The sequence below is a fragment of the Gracilinanus agilis genome, chromosome 3 (assembly GCF_016433145.1).
Source record: "Gracilinanus agilis isolate LMUSP501 chromosome 3, AgileGrace, whole genome shotgun sequence".
NCBI lineage: Eukaryota > Metazoa > Chordata > Mammalia > Didelphimorphia > Didelphidae > Gracilinanus > Gracilinanus agilis.
In genome coordinates this window covers 2,838,897-2,853,565 of record NC_058132.1, presented here as the reverse complement: position 1 = coordinate 2,853,565, position 14,669 = coordinate 2,838,897, and the positions used below count along the sequence as shown (strand labels likewise).

General features: G+C 40.9%; 1 protein-coding gene across 1 annotated transcript in view; it reads left to right on the top strand.

Moving 5' to 3' along the window:
* The window catches only part of LOC123239324 (zinc finger protein 665-like), a 15,786-nt gene extending 1,515 nt beyond the window's left edge, over positions 1 to 14,271 (top strand). The window contains exons 2-6 of the mRNA XM_044666601.1: positions 5,686 to 5,812; positions 7,261 to 7,356; positions 11,218 to 11,326; positions 11,643 to 12,774; positions 13,186 to 14,271. Of these exons, the coding sequence (XP_044522536.1) occupies positions 5,686 to 5,812; positions 7,261 to 7,356; positions 11,218 to 11,326; positions 11,643 to 12,774; positions 13,186 to 14,160 (2,439 nt within the window). The 3' untranslated portion in view covers positions 14,161 to 14,271. The remainder of the gene's footprint in view (positions 1 to 5,685; positions 5,813 to 7,260; positions 7,357 to 11,217; positions 11,327 to 11,642; positions 12,775 to 13,185) is intronic.
* Positions 14,272 to 14,669: the final 398 nt, after the last annotated feature.

The following is a 14,669-nucleotide window of genomic DNA, read 5'->3' as shown; positions in this document are numbered from 1 at the left end:
AAAGGATCCTGGGCTGGTCTGTTCTGTAGAAGGAAAGGATGTGCTCCTAGACCAAGAGCAAACAAGGACCGGTTTATTCCTTAAGCCTTATCTGAGGGGATAAAAAGAATTGGAGAGTCTTTGGAAGTCTTCAGAGTCCCAGCACTTTCCTTTGTCTTGGGGGAGGGAAGAATGTCAGGGGGAGCTTTTGGTGTTACTCCCAGAAGTTGTAGGATTTGTGCTGTCCTTCTCCAGCTCTTTTTCTAGGGGAAGGCACTGAGGCAAGCTGGATTCAGTGACTTGCCCAGGGGCACACAGCTCCCCTGTGGGAAAGGGCAGATTGGCTTTTAATTGCTCTCCCTATTCCCCCTCCCTCATATTCCTCCCCTCCCCACCACTCCCTTTATTATTCCTCTAGTACTTCTCTGTAGGGTAAGAGAGGATCCTATACCCCAGTCAATCTGTTCTTCCCTCTCTGAGCCAATTCCAATGTAAGTAAGGTTTAAGTAGATTCCATCACCATCCTCCTCCTCCCCTCCCTTTTTCTTCCCTCCCCTCTAATAGTTTCCCTCCTGGCCCCCCACTGTCCCCTTACCAGAGCCTTTTTATTTGATATAATTTCCCCCATTTTATTTCCCTTTTCCCATTTCTCTTCATACAATACTTTTTCATCCCTAGTTTTTTTTATATAACCGGAAACAGTTTACTGCCATAACCTCTGTCCATGTATACTTCCTTTAACCAGGATAATGATAACAATTTTTAAGAGTTGCAGATGTCATTTTTCCATATAGGAATAGAAACAATTGGATCTTATTGAAGCCCTTAAATTTTTCTCTTTTTCATTTACCTTTTTATCATTCTTTTGAATTTTGTATTTAGACATCAAATTTTCTGGTCTTTTCTTCAGGAATGCTTGGAAATCTTCTATCTTATTCAATGACCATACTTTTCCTCTGAAAGACAGTAGTCAGTTTTGTTTTGTTTTTAAACCCTCACCTTCCGTCTTGGAGTCAAGGCAGAAGAGTGGTCAGGGTAGGCAATGGGGGTCAAGTGACTTGCCCAGGGTCACACAACTAGGAAGTGTCTGAGGCCGGATTTGAACCTAGGACCTCCCGTCTCTAGGGCTGGCTCTCAATCCACTGAGCTACCCAGCTGCCCCCAGTCCAATAATTCTTAAGTTATCTCTCCTGGACCTATTTTCCAGGTCAGGTTTGTTTTTTTTTCCAATGAGATATTTTATATTTTCTTCCCTTTTTTATTTTTTCATTCTTTTGATTTCCTTTTATCTCTCCTTTGTAATGAAGTCATTAGGTTCTATTTGTCCAATTCTAATTTTTAAAGAATGAATTTCTTTCATGACTTTTTGAGCTACCTCTTTCATTTGATCCATTCTGCTTTTCACGCAACTCTTTTCTTCATTGGATTTTTGTGCCTCTTTTTTCCCCCGATTGACCAATTTGCTTTTTTCTTCCACCTGTCTCATTTGATTTTTGAATTCCTTTTTACATTCTTCCCACACCTGAGACAAATTTCTATTTTTCTTTGAAGTTTTGCACGTGATTGCAATTGTGTCTTTCTATTTGTCTCCAACTCCTTCTTGGTCTATAAGAGGTTAATTGTTTTCTTTGACTGCATAAACATTTGTATCTCTTTTGTTTTGGATCTATTGCTAAGCTGAGACAGCCTGACCTGAAGCGTTATTCATCTTGCATACAGTCTTTGACTAATAAACCATTATTCCCTGAACCTCATTTATTGCAGATTTCACTCATCACACTGTACTGTCACTTTTTAACATTGATAAAAATGCTTCTGTCTGCTCTCAGAATTTATCACTTTTATCTTTGGGGGTAAATGGCTTTTCTTCATCAGGAGTCCTTTGTCATTGTGATCAAAGAAGCAAAGTTTTTCACAGTTGATCATTGTTACATTATTCATGATAGTGGGTGTAGTATTCTCCTGGTGTTGTTTACTTCACTTTGTGTCAGTTAATATAATTCTCCCAGGTTGTTCTGAAATCATCAGTCATTTCAGAAAGCACAGTAGTATTCTATTTCAATCATATGCCACAACTTTTTTAGCCATTTCCCAACTGATGGACATCTCAAATTCCAATTTTTTGCTACCACAAAAGGAGCTGCTAGAAATATTGTCTTTGTACAAATTGGTTCTTTTTCATTTTCTTTGATCTCTTTAGGTTATAGACCTACTAGTAGTATTACTGAATCAATGAATAGCTCCAAAGTGTTTTCCCAAATTAAGGATTAACATTGGGCCAGTTCATAAATGTGCCTTAGTGTCCCAATTTTTCCATATCTCTTCTCCTTTTTTTTCATGTTACCCAATCTGATAGGTATGTAATGGTTTCTTTCAATTTTCTTAAATTTAATTCTCTAATGTATGATATATAATCTTTCTTTTCATGCGACTATTGAGAGCTTTGATTTATTCTGAAAACTGCTGGTTCATATCCTTTGACAGTCTATCAAAAGGGAAATAGTTCTTATTTTTATCAACTTAGCTCAGTTACTTATTCATTGGAGAAAGGAGACCCTTATCAAAGCAATGAGGTAGAATTTTTCTCAGTTTCCTGCTTTCCTTCTAATTTTCTGTACCTTCGTTTTGTTTATGTAAAACCTTTCTCATTTCATGTAATCAACATTATAAATTTTCCCATGATCCTCCCTGTCTTGTCTGGTCATAAACTCTTTCCTTATCTATAGTTTTTCACAAGTATATTTCTCACTCTCCCCTACTTTGCTAATGTTATCCTTTTCTTGCTAGAACATATACAGATTTTGTATCTTGGTATTAAGTGTAAGATGGTGCTCTATGCTTAGTTTCTGCCAGGCTACCCTAGTTTCCCTGAATTTTTTGTTGAACAACGGTTTTCTCCACAATCTCTGGGCTCTTAGGATTTAAGAAACAGTCGAATCCTATGGCCAAATACCAAGCACATTGGCTAAACTTTTTTTTTTTTTAAACCCTTGTACTTCGGTGTATTGTCTCATAGGTGGAAGATTGGTAAGGGTGGGCAATGGGGGTCAAGTGACTTGTCCAGGGTCATACAGCTGGGAAGTGTCTGAGGCCGGGTTTGAACCTAGGACCTCCCGTCTCTAGGCCTGACTCTCACTCCACTGAGCTACCCAGCTGCCCCTAAACATTTTGTACTACTTGTAGCAAGTTGGAAAAATAGAGGCCCTCTCCCAGGCTTCAAGGCATTTTCTGATCTGGTCAACCTTTCGTATATGTCACACGTCAGCCTGCTTCTTCTTGAATTTTATTTTCTGACATACTACAGTACTAGAGGAATGTTTAGAGGATTTCTCCTAAAGAAACTGGCAGTATCTTCCTCCTGAATGAGCTCAATCCCCATACCTAGTTAATAAAATGTTACTTTTTTAATACATGAAGGAACCCTCCTTTTCCCTTCACGGTTACTCTTATTTCAATATAAGTAAACATAGAAATTAATGAATTTGTGCCATTAGCACATGAAAGTAATCTTAAAGCCAAGTACTGTAGACCTTGAATCAGTGATTTCCCTTTCTTGGGGTTTGGGCTCCTCCAGCAGTTCTTGTGCTCTGATATTTCCTTTTTTTCCTTTTTGACATTTTAAGGGTTTTTTAAAAATTGAGGGTGGGATGGGGATTGGAGGCCTCAGAGCACCAAGTGGGGGAGAGAACACAATATAAATGGGGTCAGTAGGTGTGCTGTTTCTAACTCCGGCTTCAGCTATGCGTGGTATGTCGAAATGTATCCCACGTGGACACACGTTATTATAAAGCAGGTTTGTTTTGGCTTTGACTTATCATACCCAGAACCATCTCAAGCCCTTGGCATGACAAAAACTCTTCTTTGCTTGCCTTGAAAAAGTCTCATAACACTCAGTTATCTACAGATTGTAGTGAATATAGCTTTAAAGTTCCTCCTCAGGTGTCCATTGAGATAAGATTTTCCTTCAGACTTGGGAGAAATTAAGCAGATTATTCCTTTTTCTTCAGGAATCATGGAAAACCTCTCATCCCCAGCATACACAGGACTTGTTAGCTTCTTTCTCACAACCTCTCCGTATTATTTTCTGTAACATATCATCACTTATGACAGTTCTGAAAAGGAAGAAATTTCACATCACCCTCTCTCTCCTCCACATTCCCTCATACATCACCTACTTTCTCCCTGATTCCATAGGTAGAACCAATTCACATTAACATTCTTCTCCACTTTATTCCAACAGAAAATAACTGCTTTTCTCAACATGCTGTGGGGTTTGTCATGACTAGGGTTTCAAGTGTTGACTCTGATTCCCCTAAGCATATGGATATAGAGATCCTGCTCTATAACCAGAGACTAATCTGAGTGGCCTCGGGTGGTCATCCGATGTAAAGAACGAAACAGATTGGAAGCCCGGCTTGTTAGCTCAAAGTGCTCCGAGGTATACTGGAGTCACCAGTTTATTATATAGAAAGTTAAAGATCCCCTTCCCCTGAAAGCCCAAGAAAGTTTCCCACAGTTACAGAGAGCAATATTTTTACTATAGTCAAAACAAAAGCCTTAGAAGCCTCCAGGTGTAGATAAAAACCTATGCTAAACTATCAACTATATGTGTTATCATTAAGTAAAACCTGGGACATCTCGTTAGGCCAGAAAGCCCCTGAAGTTCTCTGCCTTGATGGTATTAAACAATTTTTTTGAGCCTCATTATTTTACTTTAATTCTGGGCAAAATGCCCTGCCAAGGGTTCGACCGTGGCTGTACTAGGCAGCTGCATTCTCGGTCAAAGGGGAACAGTGTTAGCCCCCCTCCTGTTGGATTGCTGAGAGCCCAAAGCTTTTTCAATAAGACTATAATGCATTTTAAAGGAAGGTGAGAATTATGAAAGGAATCAAAAGAGGAATCTCAGATTTTTATCTTAGATAGCCCACTCCATCTTGACCCTGATAGGGAGAAAAATTCAATACACGGCTCTGCTGGTCTGTATTGATCTTTTGAGGGGGTCCAGATAAAAATGTCTACTTGAGATTCTAATTTCTCTTAATAGCTCCTGACATATCCCCCTTCTCTTCAAAATAACATGATTTATTACACAGGAAAGCTTTGAATAATGAAAGAAGTTATAAATTGGTTATAATCATCAGTTATATATATATATGGATCTGATAGGAATTACAGATCAAATTGTTTGTTTATGGCTCTCTACATATGGGCTTTGGGCTAGTCTCTTTTGAGTTTCAGTTTTGTCCTCTAAGGGGATAAGGGTTGGACTGTGGTTCGTCCTTTGTTTCCAAGAGGACCAGTCACATTGCTGGGGGTCGTCTTGTGAGTGAATTGGATTCCAGTGAGGCAGAGCTGCTCTGTCATTGTCAAGTCATTGGTCTCACTCTCTTTGAAGTCTCTAAAGGCCAGTGGTAAGAACACAGTGAAGACCCTGGAGAAGGCCCAAGATGCAGGGATGATATTGTCCTCTTCGATATCTGACTAAGCTCTTGAAGTGCAGCCTCTGCTTCAGCTGCCTTAATGGATGCTAGAACACATTGTTTTCATCTGCCCGTTCTGTCAGGGGAGATCTTGATCCCCTTATAAACATCCCCTGAATTTACCAGTGTGTTTGAGACGCATCAGTCACCCTCAACCTGGTTTGGCCATTCTCCTGAGAAGAGAAGTCTTCTTCAGCTCTACAGCCTACCATTTTTGATGTTTTAGGAGTTGGTGACATTCAAGGATGTGGCCGTGGACTTCACCCAGGAGGAGTGGCGCCTCTTGGACCATCCTCAGAAAGAGCTGTATATGGCGGTCATGCTGGAGAATGCTCAGAACGTTTTCTTCCTGGGTAAGGACCATTCCCCTGATACCTGTTACAAATAATATTGATATAGATGGATATATTCAAAAGTATTAATAGTTTATTGTAATACATATTGTTAATTAAGAAAGCCATGTGCCTGCTAAGATCTAATTCAAAATGCCCCACCATACCTCTCGCTGCTTCGTAGGAAAGAGCGCATCTTAATCAAGTTCTGAGGCGTTATACCTTTGTCTACATAATCACACTTCCTGCCCACCTGTATTACACAAGAGCAATCATGGGAAATGTAGTTTTCAAGTCCCCTAAATGTCCACAGGAAGTTTATACCCAAGACCTCAATATTAAAGCTCAATGAACCCCAAATCTCCAATATCACATACCTCTGAATCTGCTGTCACCAGGAGTGTCTTTATTCCTTCCTAAGTATACCAGGTTTCAGGCATTTATGAATTCTTGTAGGGGCCAAGTGCTGGTCTTCTGTGTCCAACAGACAAAGTCCTCTTGCTGCCTGGTTTTCTCACAGAAGATCTTGAGATTTGGGGTTAGGAAGCTGAGAGTTTCCTTTGTTGCTTCTGCTCCTGGAAGGTATTTCCTTCTGATTCTAGATATCTTCAAATCAAAGTTCTAGCCAGTGATAGAGAATCTCAGACAGGAAATTAATCTCAGACGTTATTTTGTCTAATGTCTGCTTGGATATGAATTTTGTCTACAAAGTCTCTGAAAATGACTTGGACAGTTTTTCCTTGGAGATAAGCAGTGAAGTGAACAACTTCCTCCTAAAGCCACACATTCCTCTTTGGGATGAGTCTGACCTTTCAAACATTCTTTTCATTAATAAGCCTCATTTGTGACCTGCTGCTCCTACTCTTACTTCCAGAGGCCTATTAGAGCAAGTATGTCCTTGTTTTACCTTCACTTTTCCTCCAAATTCCAGCATGGATGTAGGAAAAGGAAGAGGGAAATAAGCTTGTATACCTAGTCTATGCCAGGCATTGTGTTAAGAGCTTTCTTTACAATTATTTTTTCACTTGACTCTCACAACAAATTAGGTACTCTTGTTGCTATTACCCCATTTTACACTTGGGGCAACTGAGGCAAGCAGAGGTTAAACAACTAGCCCAGGGGGGCACGACTAGTATGTGTATGAGGCGAGATCCAAACTTGGGTCTTCTGACTCCAGGCCCCCTCCTCCATAGTACTACTAGCTGCCTCTAATTCCTAGATGATACAAGCTGTAGAATGAGACCATCCTTCTATGAATGTGGAAGAAGATGGAATTTTCTGATTCCAAATTGATTGTATGTTCTCTACCCTCCCCACTCCCAAAGTTCTGAACAATAAATACCTTGGAAAGTAGCCTGGAGGATTCCTGGGAAGCATCCTGTGGTCTTTGCTTGCAATGGCCCCTTTCCTGAGGGGACTAAACGACATGTTCTTCTTTGTTGTCTTTCTGCCCTTATTCCTCATACCAGGACTTCTACTTCCCAGAGAATCTTTGATCTCCTGTTTTCATCAAGGGGAAGCCCCATCGATGCGAGCCAAAGAAGGCCAAAGAAACTCCTGTCCAGGTGAGAGAGATTAAGGAATCCCTATGAGAACTGGGAGAACATAGTTAGTCTTGTTCCTAGAACAGAAAGTAGACCATTCCCTCTGAATTACACACTATGTGGAGATAGAATAAGGTGAAATTAGATTGGAAAGATAGGGTGGTGATAAAGGACTTGAATAGCCCAACATTTCATATTTGATGCTGGTGCTAGGGAGCCTTTGGTATTTGTTAAGGGGGGATGACACAGTCAGAGGAGAGCTTTAAGAAGATGGATTGGCAGCTGGTTGGAGGATTAGGAGAACTGGGGAGAGGTTTGTGGCAGCCAGACCCACAGGAGGCTCTTCCAATACCTCAGATATCAGGTGTTTGAGGCCTGACCCAAGAAAGTGGCCCTGTTGGTGGTAGAGGAAGGGGGAGACCCAAGAGATGTTCCAAAAGTAGATCCCATAGAAATGAGGTGGGTTCGAGATGAGTTTGAGTTTGAGAGAGATAATGAGTAGTTGCTCCTGAACCTGGATGACTGGAAGGATGGTGCCTGGGCAGTAATAGGAAAGGAAGAAGATGGAAGTGTTGGGGGGCAGATAATAAGTTAATCTTGGACATGATTGGAGGAAAACCAGGAGAGAATCCCGTCCTGTAAATGTTGAGGACAGGCAGGAGAGTGTCAGAGAAAAGGGGATGATTGGCAGCAACTATCAAAAGCTACGGAGAAGGGGCAGCTGGGTAGCTCAGTGGATTGAGAGTCAGGCCTAGAGACAGGAGGTCCTAGGTTCAAATCCGGCCTCAGACACTTCCCAGCTGTGTGACCCTGGGCAAGTCACTTGACCCCCATTGCCTACCCTTACCACTCTTCCACCTATAAGTCAATACACAGAAGTTAAGGGTTTAAAAAAAAAAAAGCTACGGAGAGATCAGGAAGAATGAGGCCTGAGAAAAGGCACTGGCTCAGAAAGAAGGAGTTAAATGGTCCCTTCAGAGAGAACCTTCCCAGTGGCCCAATGAAGCTGGGAACCAGCCTCCGCGTGTAAGAGAGAAGGAGATGGAGAGGACCTCTGGGAATGGCTGTCTGCAGCTGTTCAGCCATGAAAGGGTGGGAGGAAATTGGAGACTATCTAGTGGGGATGCGTGGCCCGAGGGAGTGACTTGGTGGAGCAGGGAGACGTGGCTTTGTCTGTGGCAGTGGGGAAGGAGCCAGGAGATGGGGAGAGACTGGAAAGGAGTGAAAACCTGGGGATGATGAAGGGACACGCTGGGAGAGAAGATGGAATGGAATGAGATCGTTTATGCATGTCAAAGGCCCTGCTGCCTCCTTAAGCAGAAGGATCCCATTTCAGGACAGACTGAGCTAAAAAAGGGAAAGAATCAGATTCCTCTGAGACGAGGAGATACGAGAAGTAAGTCTTAGGAAATGTTCAACATCTTCAGTGAAATAGGAGCCGAGTTCTCGAAACAGTTCACTTTCTCGATTCAGGGAGTTAGTGAGTTTCCTATCCTAAAAATTTCTCCAGAAGATTTTAAACCTTGCATTAGGGTAATTATACAGGAGGAAGCCAGGAGGAGGCAGGAACAATCTGGCAAAGCTGCTGTGGTGAAGGGAACAACATCAAAGGATGGCCCTGCCGTGGTGAGGGTTCAGCAGAGATTAGGTCACCTGCACAGCTGGTGCACCCAGCCAGCCTGCTTTTCTCTGCCTGCATTCCTCAGTGAGCCTTGACTCTGTCCACTACACCAGCAGTTGTATTTTGTTTATAACCCTGATACAGTCACAATGTTCATTCACACATGGACGTACAAGTGGAAATTGGGAGAATTTTAGCACTTTTTCTTGCAAAGAGATGGAAACGGATTCCTTGTTTGTAGCCCACAAACCAGTTGGCCAAGTAAATTCTCAGTTATTATGTTAAAAGATTGATTTTCCTCTTCCCTAATGACAGGATGTTCAAGGAGAAACGGAATTGAAGTTCACTTGCCCATATTCTTTATTTATTTATTTTAATGTTGTCAGTGGATAATACTGACTTCAGAACCCCCTTGCCTTCCATCTTACAATCAATACCAGGTATTGGTTCTTGGGCAGTACCCAAGGGACCAGGGAAGGAGGGAAAGTGACTTGGTCAGGGCCACCTAGCAAGGGGGGTATCTGAGGCAGTATTTGATCCCAGGACTTCTTGCCTCTAGGCCTGGCTCTCAATCCTTTGAACCACCTAGCTAACCATAAAACAGACTTTGTATGGGGAAAAAAGATCTCTTTGGACATGAATTTCTCTTTTCTATCACTGGCTCACACCCGGAGAAACTACTGAATCCCTGACCCATGGTGCTAAGTAATTCCTGTGAAAATCTGCCTGATGGGAGAATAGCAGCATAAGCAGAAGAGAAGCTGAAATCAGAAAAGGACCTTAGCATGAACATGAGAGGCAATCAAAGGTCTGCTTTTATAGAACATTTGGGAGGGTCCATGATGGTTTCAGGGTGGCTCGGAATGAGCGTGGCCAGTCATAATGATTTTCCAAGAACCTGCCACCCACTGTAGGAACCCCAATATGGTCACACTGATCTGCTGGTTATAGTGCTGATAGGGTGCAAAGACAAGGTAACTTTGGAATGAGGGACTAATCTGTTAACAGCACAGAGAAAGCAAATGAGGCAACATGCCATGGAGTGACCATCTGTTGGGAGCTGATTTGCATTTGAATGTCAGCCCATTCTGAGAACCAGAAACCATATAATAACAGGTTGAGAAACTAAAAATATGTTTTACTTTCTCAGAATCATTGCATGAACATCAAATCATTGTCTGCAGGAGCATGACATTAGACTCACTGCAGAAAGAAACATATTAGGTTTAAATATACTGGAGCTTATTGTCCAAGAGGAAAAACATATTTATAACAAGGGGGCAATTATTTATTGCAGTGATAGGCAAACTTTTTAAAGAGGGGCCCAAAGGAAAGGAAATGCTCATCTGTCAGTCTGTTTCTAAGGCAACTCTTTCGAAGTTTCATTGTATTGTATCCTCCTCATTGTATTTGTCCCAGATAGAATATTTCAGGGGGCCGCATCTGGCCCGCTGGCTATAGTTTGCCCATCACTTATTTATTGGGTAAAGCGCCATTAAGAAATTTTTGCCTCAAATACCTTCTACCCTCATTGTGTACCCCTAAATGGGATGCATGTGTAGAAGACTACTAGTGAAACTTAGTGACCATTTAATGATGGAAGGAAGAGAGACTCAAGGTACAGTTGAAGGCATGTTAATTTTGGAAATGAGAATGCATTCATTTATTTTAGTGTGTTTATTGGAAGGTTTTTTTTTTGGGGGGGGGGTAGAGAAATGCAATTAAAAAAAATAAAATAAAGAATCGCCATCCTACAAGACCTGATGGGTCAGAATCGATTCTGTGATGTCTCCAGTGATTAATAGCAACAGGGTTGGAAGTCATGGTTTGGTGTTCAGCATGGCTACAGAGAAAAAAAGATAAAATGAAGAGTAACCTCTGGGGAAATGCCATTACGCTAATTGATATGATGGAGAAGAAAATAATGTGGATATTCCATGTGGGAATTGCAAATAGCATAATATCCATGAGTCTGAATAGAGTGTAAGAATATTTGGAGAGAGTCCTTAAAATGACCAGAGACCAAGTGAAAATAGTAAACTTCACTCTTAACCTATAAAATTGCAGATTTCAAAAGAATGACCCTCTGAGAGTGCAGAGAAATGGATAAGTACAGACAGATAAGACATTGCCTTTTCTATGACAAATGTCAAAAAGCACAATCAAAAAGAGATGGTTTAGGAAAGGATTGAGAATGCAATGAAGAAAGGCTGTCTAGTGCTGGGGATAGAGCACAGGAACTCCCTGGGTTTGAATTCTAGTCTCAGTTGCAGGGATATCGGTCAGATCACTCAAGCCATTCAGAGCTCATCATGTCCCAGTTGTGAAGGAGAATGAGGATGCTGGGCCTGCCTGTGTGACAGAAGAGTTGTGAGGATCCACTGTGATTGGATGAGAAGGACTTTGATGGATTAAATCATCCTTTGTTTGTGAGCTAAATACATTTCAAATGATTATTCTCTCCATTTGGGTGTGAAGACTTTTTGTTACTGCAGAGCTAGATCATACACTTTCTGTTCATTGAAGGTAAGAGGCTATACTTATAGAAATGTGGATGTGTCTCTGTATATATGTCTCTATTTCCTTCCATTGCAGAGATCAACTTTAAAGTGAAGGAGATGGGTGCAAAGTTGAGCATTTTTGCAGAAGAATCTCATCAGGAAAGATCCATAAATCATGCTCCTAGTGACTTTAGTTTGAGAAAAAAATGTGACTCTGATATCAAGGTAGAGAGATATCCAGAGAGTTACTATGAATTTGATGAAGATGGAAAGAGTGTCAGGCAATATTCATTTCTGATTCAGTGTAAGAAAATGGCCCCAGGGAAGGACTGTTCTCAGTATGCCAAATATAGAGAATCTTCCAATGAACAGCTAGAGCTTATTGAGTCCCATGAGAAACCTCCCCAAGTAGAAGCCTATCAATGTACTCACTATGAGATGGTCTTCAGCCCCAGCTCAGATCTCATTCAGCATCAGAAAAGTCAGAGTGGAAGAATGCTTTTTATACATAATGAAAATGGGAAGGTGACCTCAAAGCCAAAGCTCATTGATCCACAGATACTTCCCATCAAAAAGGAAGCTCGTGAATGTGATGAGTGTGGAACAACCTGCACTGATCATTCATCTCTTACTGACCACCCTCAGTTTCATAGTGCAAAGAAACCATCTGCATGTGATCAGAGCAGGAATCCCTTTGGTTGGGACTCAGACCTTCTTAAACATCCAGACATTTGTACTAGTAATGATCCTTATAAATGTAATGAATGTGGAATGGCCTTTAGCTACTTGTCACATCTTATGGACCATCAGAGAACCCACACTGGAGAGAAACTTTATGAGTGTAATCAATGTGGAAAGGCTTTTAGAATCAGCTCCAGTCTTAAGAAACATCAGAGAATCCACACTGGAGAGAAACCTTTTGAATGTAACCAATGTGGAAAGGCTTTGAGAAGCATCCTAAGTCTTAGGTATCATGAGAAAATTCATACAGGGGAGAAACCTTATGAATGTCAACAATGTGGAAAGACTTTCAGAAGCAGCTCCAATCTTAGTGTTCATCGGAGAATCCACATTGGAGAGAAACTTTATCAGTGTGATCAATGTGGAAAGGCTTTTAGAATCAGCTCCAGTCTTAAGAAACATCAGAGAATCCACACTGGAGAGAAACCTTATGAATGTAATCAATGTGGAAAGGCTTTTACGCGGAAAACTAGTCTTACTTATCATGAAAGAAGCCATACTGGAGAGAAGCCATATGAATGTAATCAATGTGGAAAGACTTTCAGAAGCAGTTCGAATCTTGGTGATCATCAGAGAATTCACATTAGAGAGAAACCTTATGAGTGTCATCAATGTGGAAAGGCTTTCAGAAGCAGAGTTAGTCTTAAGAAACATCAGAGAATCCACACTGAAGAGAAACCTTTTGAATGTAATCAATGTGGAAAGGCTTTGAGAAGCATCCTAAGTCTTAGGTATCATGAGAAAATTCATACAGGAGAGAAACCTTATGAATGTCATCAATGTGGAAAGGGTTTCACACAGAAGAATGATCTAGCTGTACATCAGAGAATCCACACTGGAGAGAAACCTTATGAATGTCATCAGTGTGGAAAGACTTTCAGATCCAATTCTGATCTTGCTAGACATCAGAGAATCCACACTGGAAGGAAACTTTATGAGTGTAATCAATGTGGAAAGACTTTAACAAGCAGATCCAGTCTCATTAACCATCAGAGAATCCACACTGGAGAGGAACCTTATGAATGTCATCAATGTGGGAAAGCTTTCAAAAGCAGTTGTAGTCTTAAGTATCATGAGAAAATGCATACAGGAGAGAAACCTTATAAATGTAATCAATGTGGAAAGGCTTTCAGAATCAGCTCCATTCTTAGGAATCATCAGGGAATCCACACTGGTGAGAAACCTTATGGATGTAATCAGTGTGGAAAGGCTTTTAGAAGTCGCTACCTTCTTAGTCATCATCAGAGAATCCACACTGGAGAGAATCCTTATGAGTGTAATCAATGTGGAAAGGCTTTCAGAAGCATCCCCAGTCTTAGGTATCACGAGAAAATTCATACAGGAGAGAAACCTTATGAATGTAATCAGTGTGGAAAGGCTTTCAGAAGCAGCACTAGTCTTAAGTATCATAAGAAAATTCATACAGGAGAAAAGCCTTATGAATGTAATCAGTGTGGAAAGGCTTTCACAGAATCCAGACATCTTATTCAGCATAAGAGAATCCACACTGGAGAGAATCCTTATGAATGTAATCTATGTGGAAAGGCTTTCAAAAGCATCCCCAGTCTTAGATGTCATGAGAAAATTCATACAGGAGAGAAGCCTTATGAATGTAATCAATGTGGAAAGACTTTCACATGGAAGCATGTTTTTGCTGTACATCTGAGAATCCACACTGGAGAGAAGCCTTATGAATGTCATCTATGTGGAAAGACTTTCAGAAGCAGATCCAGTCTTACTCAACATCAGAGAATCCACACAGGAGAAAAACCTTATGGATGTAATCAATGTGGAAAGGCTTTTAGAAAGAGCTGCCATCTTAGTAATCATCAGAGGATCCACACTGGAGAGAATCCTTATGAATGTAATCAGTGTGGAAAGGCTTTTAGAAGTATCCCCAGTCTTAGGTATCATGAGAAAATTCATACAGGAGAGAAGCCTTATGAATGTAATCAGTTTTGAAAGATTTTAACACAATCCACACATCTTACTCACTATCTAAGAATCCATACTGGAGAAAAATCTTATGAATATAAAGAATATAAAGGGTTTCACACAAAAATCCAATCTCAGATTCCATCAGGGAATCTACACTGGAGAAAAATCTGTTATACTCCAGAGTGAATTTTAAAAATGACTGGCTCTTGGTAAGTTCTCATGCATCCACACTTGTCCCATTTGAAATCCCTATTTCCAATTAAAAAAAGAAGATGGGCCTGTTTGTACAAAAATATTTATAGCTGCATTTTTTGTGGTGGCAAAAAATTGGAAAATATGGGGATGTCCCTTGATTGGGGCATAGCTGAACAAATTATGGTATATCTTGGTGATGGAATACTATTGTGCTATAAGGAATGATGAACTGGATGATTTTTTTAAGAACCGGAAAGCCTAGGAGATAGCTAGGTGGCTCAGTGGGTTGAAAGCCAGACCTAAACACAGGAGGTCCTAGGTTCCAAACTGGCCTCAGA